Raw genomic sequence first — 7,305 nt, forward strand, 5'->3', positions numbered from 1 at the left:
AGGTGGCTGGCCAGCCTCTTCTTAAAAACCTCCCTGAGATGGAGAACCCACAACCTCCATAGGTCAACTGTTGCACAGATCTTCCTGTCAGGAAGTTTTTCCTCATATTTAACCTCTTCTAACCTGTCCATATCCTTCTAGAAATGTGGTGCCCAGAATGGTACTCCATAGATAAATAGTGATTTTAAGAGTCAGGAATCCTCCTTTAATTAGAGGTAGGGTATTATTATAATCATCACCTCTGTTCTCTCTCGTGGCGGTTTTTCTAGACAGACACGATGGACTTTGCCAGGTCATGCCATCTTTTACTGATTCAGGAATTTCCAGACTATTGAACATGTTTTAAGTCGGACTGCTTTCTGGATGTTGGTGTGGGTGTACTTTGGTAAGCCCAGTTTCTGAAGGTTTTCTGTACCGTTTTTTGATGTGATGCCGGTGACTGATGTGACTAACGGAATAATTGTGACCTTTTTCTGTTGCCATAGTTTTTTGACTTCCGTGGCCAGTGGTGTATATTTTTCTCTCTTTTCCTCTTCCGTTTCTACAACATTTTTGTCATTACGTATTGCTATGTCGATGAGGTACATTTTTTTTGGTCTGGTCGGTTGCAAGGAATAATAATAATAATAATAATAATAATAATAATAATAATAATAATAATAATAATAATAATGGGTTTACCTGTGCATGTCGATGTGTGAGGAAGAGTAGGGCTGTGGGCAGGATTCAGCCCCACATTCAAATATAGCCGTAGGCCAAAATGGGTTTCCTACCTCCCGGGTCAAGGACCCACCTAAAGGTCTACCCTGACCCTAACAGATACCCAACCCTTGTTCAATCTCATCTTGACCTTGCAACGGATGCCCAGAGAACTATCTCTTGTACCACTAGGACCCTTTCTGCCTACTAAAGTGGCTTCAACCAACATTTACAAATATCAGTGATCATCCAGTCTAAAGAAACAAGGAAAGAGATAAAGGTTTATTATAGATCTCCCAAATTTCCCACTGATGGTCTCGGTCCAGTCCTCTTTGGCCAACTGGTTTTAGCCCTGTGCCCCTAAACAAACAAGGGACCCTTGGCTTCAGCAAACACCGGTCGAGAGTCAATATCGAACCCTGCTCCCTTGGTTGTCCACCGAGGCCGACCGTCACAGCTTGCGGAGCTTCTGCAAGAGCATGGTGCGGAGTTCCTTGTTCGTGACGTTTTCCGCGATGGATTCCAAGAAGTGCCTCTCGTTGGCCTTCCGCAAGGCGCTGCCGAGGGACTCGTCGGCGTCGTAGAGCATCTCGTACTGCGAGAGGATCTCCAAGGAGAGGAGCAGGAGGGGCTCGTTGGTGCTGTCGTCCGGCAACATGGCCGCCACATGGAGGGTGTGGCAGAACAGCTGGATGTCAACGAAGGACAGCTCCCGCGTCACGTTTTTCTCTTCCACCGAGTGCCATTGGCCGCGGGCAATGCTCTTGACCGAGCCCAGCAAGTCAGACAAGCTAAGGCAGTAGAGCCGCGCCACGTGCTTCCAGGCTTCCGCCGGAAGCCAAGATGCGCCGCTGGAACCACACAGGAACTGGAAGCCCCTCAGCAGGAGCACGGAGAACTGGAGGTGGTAGGCGAAAGGCCGGAAGTTCAACAGAGGCAGGTACTGGACGTACTCGAGGGAGTAAGGGACGTGGAGGACCTCTCGTTCCAAGAGGCTTTTGATCACATGGACGAGTCTCCTCCACTCGCTTTGGCTGCACCATGGGAAGACCTGGACAAGGGCTACCAAAAAACCCTTGCTAAAGAGGTTGACTTCTTCAGGGTTGTCTACGTTGACCACAAGAACCACCAGCATCTGCTCTCTCAAGGACGTGGAGACACAGCAACATTCCATCCACGCCAAAAGCCCACTGCCTGCCCCGTAATTCAGGAGCGGACGGGACGTCCACTCCTCTTCTGGAAGCTTGGAGACCTCAAAGAGAGTAGCCGGGACCTCGTTCTTGAAGTGTTCCCCGTAGATGTTCTTCAGGCGGAGGCTGACAGTCCAATCTAAAGCTCTCGCTTTCTTGTGCAGCCAAGACACGGACTGGTTCCACAGCTCGGGAGACAAGGAGTCCTTCTGGGCCAAAAGCGCGTCGCACAGCTGCGCCAGGTCGCTCGCCACCAAGTCTTTGGTCTCGAGGGAATAGCTGTGCCGGCCTTGCGGCTCGTGCCAATATTGTGTGAACCTGTCCAGGATCTTGCAGAGGGACAAGATGAGTGGGAACGGGTGGCAGGTGTCGACCCAGCTCAGTTCGGAAGGCACCTTCAAGGTCTTGTCGAGGATCTGCAAGGACAGTTCGAGCCGAGGAGAGTCCGACGCCAGAAAAGGAAGGACGAGGTGCTGAGTCACCTCTGCCGGAGACAGGAAAGGGCTGGTTCCGCTCGGTTGCATGAGATAAACTAAGAACTCTAAGAACTGCTCTTTCTCCTTAACAGAGGAGAGTCGGTCCCAGACGGTCTCTTTCAAGCATCCTAGGAGCAGGCCGATGGATGTGTTTGGAGAGTCACGATAGTCTCGGATGTTCAGGGCTGGGAAGGAACAGAGGATCTCCGCCAGGAACTGGTGTGTTCCCAAGTTGGCCACAGCCAGGTTGCTTATTTTCTTGATGGTTGCCTCCGGGTTGAGTAGCACCAACCGGGACACTGAGGCCACGGCTCTCTTGAAGCCTTCGCCAGAGGCGCTCTGGATGATCTGGTTAAAGGCGATGTTGAGTTCTTCCTGGAACCCTTCTGAGAACATCGGTAATGTCCCCGAAAGGCCCTGCCTGCCCCAAGTCATCAGGACCCCTGAAATCACTTTGTTTTTATCCGCCAAAGAGATCTCCGTGTAACACTCAAGTATGATTTTGGCTACCTCTCCTTGCTGCTCCCGACTTTCAGCAACGTCAGCAGAACGGCTAACTGCCACCGTTGTCTCTAGCAATTTCAAGACCAGCTCCGGTTCCTGGAAGAGTTGTTTGTTCTTCATGAGGCAAGCAACCCAATCTTTGGTGAATGCCCAGTTCTTCTCGGCAGCAAAAATGGAACACATGTCCTCATGTCGGTCCATCTTCTTCTCGATGATCGCCATGGCCACTGATGCTGCAAGATCACTGTCTGAGCTCTTGCGACATGGCCCGGGGTCGATCTTCTTCAATAAGTCTGTGATGAGCTCGCCCAACTCCGACATGACCTGTACCTTTTCCTTGTCGACATCTTCTGACTTGGCACAGATTGTCAACTTCTTCTCCAGTGATGCCAAGCAGTCAAGAAGCCGGTAGCTTTCATAGCAGATCTGCTGAGGATCATTCAACAGGTCCTGGAGTTCTTGAGACCACACCTCCAGCAAGGTACGGAGGAAGCCTAAGTTGACGAGCAACGATTCATCGGACAGCTTGGCTGTTCTGAGCAAGCTCACACTCCTCTCAGCCTCCTTCACTTTCTCGTCCAGCCCTCTGTTGTTATATCGGTTCTCGCAGTCATTACTCCAGAGGATTACCACCGAGGAGATCTTCTCCAAGTAAACCTGGGCAGGTAGCAATTCTATCTCGCACTCAGCTGTGATCAACATGGATAGCACATCCATCAGGTTGGCGAGAGCGGAACACTTCATCCTGGCTGGAACGATGCTTTCTTTGATCAGTTTCAACCCCTCCATCAAGATCGGGAGGACACCAGGGGCCAAGGAGGCATCCGACGAAGCAGGGGTATCGCTCTTGAATCTCTTCGGAGCTTGGCCCATTTCGTCGGACTCCTGGAGATGCTGATGGGATACCGTGCGGAATAACAAAGTCAACCTGTCCTCTTGGCCTTCCTTGTGTTTCAATATCTCCCACCAGACGTCGAGGAAGAAAGACACGTCCACCGGAGATGTCTCCTTGGCCACGTACTCAACAAAGGTCTCCAACTCCCTCCGGCAAATATGCTCCGGCAGCACCAAGAGCAGCTGGGTAAAAAGCCGGGGTGCATTCACCGCCTTGAAGAGCTCAAAAAGGACAGTGTGGTTGATTTCGGGGATCATGTTGCTCACCGAGAAGAAGACATCGTCCTTCCACCGCTGGTTCACGGAATCAGCAGGTGACGAAGCACCGGAGAGAAGGATCTTTGACCAAAGGATAACGGCCGCTTTTTTCTTCCAGGCATTGGCTTGGGGTGGGTAAGTTGAGTAGGACGCGCAGATCTCCTGCAGGGACTCCAAAATGGGTTTCCCCACCAGGGGCCAGTCAGATTTGGCCAACTCCGACAATGGCTTGGGATGACAGAGCCGGGACGCCAGCAGGAAACCCCCGTGCAGGATGGTCACTTCTCCGCAGATGGTCACCGGTCCTGTTGGAACAAAGACACCCACACTGAACACAACAGGAGGCGCTTAAACCTGGACAGCCCTGTAGTGTCTATTCCAGGGATGCAGTCATGAAGTCTCAGGAGAAGGATTTCAAACTTTTGGAATGGGGAAAAAACTGAACAAACTCTGGGAAAACATAAGGAACATAACACTTTGAAAATGGTTTGAAAACTGTATATCACTGGTTCTCAACCTTTTTGGCTCCATTCCCCCCTTCCACCATTGTTCAGAATATAATTCCCCCCTTCCCGAGATAGTCTAACTCAAAAGGTGCATTCCAAATAATATGCATATAATATTGAAAAACCTTTTATTTTTTTCGGTATTAGTCCCATTTAAAGGGGCAACGCAAAGCACGGCCCCTTTTACATTCTCAGCTCCCATACTTTGCGTTGCCCCTTTAAATGGGAAGCTCAAAACTTCTAGGATTGCGAGGGAGGGAGGGAAAAGAGAGCAAAGGCCTGGCTTTTGCAGACAACATGACACTTTTCTGGGACGTTTTTAATAACATAATCTACAGGACATCATACTTTGCTGAATAGTGGTCCCAATTCCCCCCCTGGAACCCTGAATTCCCCCACCCCCTGTTGAGAACCCATGCTTTATATGGAATGTGTCCTGGGCCCGAACAGTTGTCAAAACCATTATAAACCGTTATAAAACAGTAGTGTTGATCCTATCCCGAAGAGCCCTGCTGGATCAGACCGAGGGTCCAACTAGTCTAGCACTGTTCACACAGTGGCCAACCAGCTGTTGAACAGGGACCCGCAAGCTGGACACGGTGCAACAGCACTCTCCCACCCATGTTCCCCAGCAACTGGTGCACACAGGCTTACTGCGTCAGATACTGGAGGTAGCACGTAGCCATCACGACTAGAAGCCATTGCTAGCCTTCTCCTTCAGGTTGAGGAAAAGGGGGCAGGCCCACAGGGAGACGCGGGGCCATTTGGGGAACCCTGAAGCGCCGGATTGGGGCCCCAGGAGGGCCTGAGCTCCTGCAGAGTGATTTTGAAAGGCAACAGGTTTTGTTTTTAAATGCAGCACACCTTCAACGCCTCTGAACATGTGCCAAGTGCTTCTCCCGTTAGGGAGCCACCATTTCTTCAAGGAAATAGAGGCCGGGTGAGTAATATCGTAAAACTCAACATTTGCTTAGCACTTCCTTGCTTTCAAAGCTCTTCATGAGCATTATCTAGTTGCAGTTCTTACAACAACCCTGCAAAGTAGGTTCAGTATCGCCCAGACTGCAGATGGGGCAACTGAGGCCTGGATGTAACAGCTTACCTAAGGGGGTTCATGGCATTGATGAGAGTCGAACCGGGGGCTTCCCGATTCTCAGCTCAATCTCTTCCAGTGCAGTTCTATGTATGTCTACTCTGAAGTAAGCCCCACTAAGGCCAATGGCAATTACTCCCAGTTAAGTTGGTATAGGACTGCAGCCGTGACCACTAAACTCACACAGATACAGGGACTGAAAGTTCCCCAGTGAAGTTGGGCCTACTTAGAGTAGACTCATTGAAATCAACACGAGTTGAGTAAGCAATGACACTCTTACATCCCATTAAGTTTGCTAGGTCTACTTTGAGTGGGTCGATTTTCATGGACCTACCTTAGAGCAAACCTTCTCCAACCTGTTGTCTTGGTGGGGGAGCGGTGTGTGTTGGACTCCAACTTTCAGCATCCACTAGCCGGGAATACTGGGAACTGTAGTCCAACATGCCAGAACGCTGCCTTGGCGAAAGCCTTCCCCAAACCCGGCGCCCTTGGAGTGTCTTTACAACTCCCAACGCCCAGTGGGTGTGCAGTGCACTCCAACTCCCATCATCCCCCATTCAGGGGATGCTAGGGATTAAAGTCCAACGCACCGAGAATACAATACAGCAAACCTTCACCACACTCGGCGTCCCCTGGATGGCTTAGACTTCCACTCCCACTGCCCTCTCGTGGAGGTGCGTCGCACTCCAACTCCCATCATCCCCCAGCCAGGGGATGCTAGGGATTAAAGTCCACCGCACCGAGAATACAACACAGCAAGCCTTCACCAAACGTGGCGTCCCCTGGGTGGCTTAGACCTCCACTCCCACTGCCCTCTCGTGGAGGTGCGTCGCACTCCAATTCCCATCATCCCCCAGCCAGGGGATGCTAGGGATTATAGTCCACCGCACCGAGAATACAATACAGCAAGCTTTCCCCAAACCCGGCGCCCTTGGAGTGTCTTTACAACTCCCAACGCCCAGTGGGTGTGTGGTGCACTCCAACTCCCATCATCCCCCAGCCAGGGGATGCTAGGGATTAAAGTCCACCGCACCGAGAATACACTACAGCAAACCTTCACCACACTCGGCGTCCCCTGGGTGGCTTAGACTTCCACTCCCACTGCCCTCTCGCGGGGGGGGGGGGTGCGTCGCACTCCAACTCCCATCACCCCCTGGGATGCTGGGAGTTGGAGTGCGACGCACCCCACCCCCCGGGGGGGGGGAAGAAAAAACGCGGGAGGCAGACGCGCCCAACGGCGCCAGGCCCTACCCACCGAAGTCCATGGCTGCTGGGCTGCCTCCTCCTAGCCCGGCTCCTGCAGGCGAGGGGATGGAGGCGGCATGGCCGGGCCCGGGGCTCCTGCTGCTGCTGCTGGGGCTGCTGTTCCTCCGTCCGCCCGCGCCCGGCTGCTCGGCGGCGGCCCGGCTACCAAGGGCTGCGTCGGCGGAGGCCATTGTGCGCTCAGGGCGCACGGCACAGGCGCGCTTGGGGAGCCAGGGCGCACGGCGCAGCAACGGCGGCGGCGCTTTCCATGCGGCCGGCGGCTCCGGCTCCGGCTCCTCCTCCTCCTGCTGCTGCTCTCCCTCCGGCTCCGGCTCCGGCCCAGCCAGCGAGACGGGGCTGCACAAGGCCAAGCACCGCCGCAAGAGCTACCTCTGCCGGCTCCTGCGGGACACTGCGCGGGGGCGCCGAGCCGCGCGGCT

The 7,305-nt window shown here is 53.0% G+C and overlaps 1 protein-coding gene across 1 annotated transcript; it reads right to left on the bottom strand.

Annotated features, from left to right (window-relative positions):
* Positions 1–966: 966 nt before the first annotated feature.
* Positions 967–7,091, bottom strand: GEMIN4 (gem nuclear organelle associated protein 4). The gene is made up of 2 exons (XM_063146512.1): positions 6,876–7,091; positions 967–4,326 (listed from the first exon to the last, which is right to left on the bottom strand). Exons 1-2 carry the CDS (start codon positions 7,054–7,056, stop codon positions 1,151–1,153), a joined length of 3,357 nt encoding a protein of 1,118 aa, XP_063002582.1. The 5' UTR covers positions 7,057–7,091; the 3' UTR covers positions 967–1,150.
* Between the last annotated feature and the right edge of the window lie 214 nt (positions 7,092–7,305).

Source organism: Elgaria multicarinata, chromosome 22 (assembly GCF_023053635.1).
Source record: "Elgaria multicarinata webbii isolate HBS135686 ecotype San Diego chromosome 22, rElgMul1.1.pri, whole genome shotgun sequence".
Lineage (NCBI taxonomy): Eukaryota > Metazoa > Chordata > Lepidosauria > Squamata > Anguidae > Elgaria > Elgaria multicarinata.

Coding starts and splice junctions, on each gene's coding strand:
- GEMIN4 (XM_063146512.1), bottom strand. CDS start 7,056: ATGGCCTCCGCCGACGCAGCCCTTGGTAGCCGGGCCGCCGCCGAGCAG. Junction 4,327..6,875: donor CCCAGCAGCCATGGACTTCG/GTGGGTAGGGCC, acceptor TTGTTCCAACAG/GACCGGTGACCATCTGCGGA.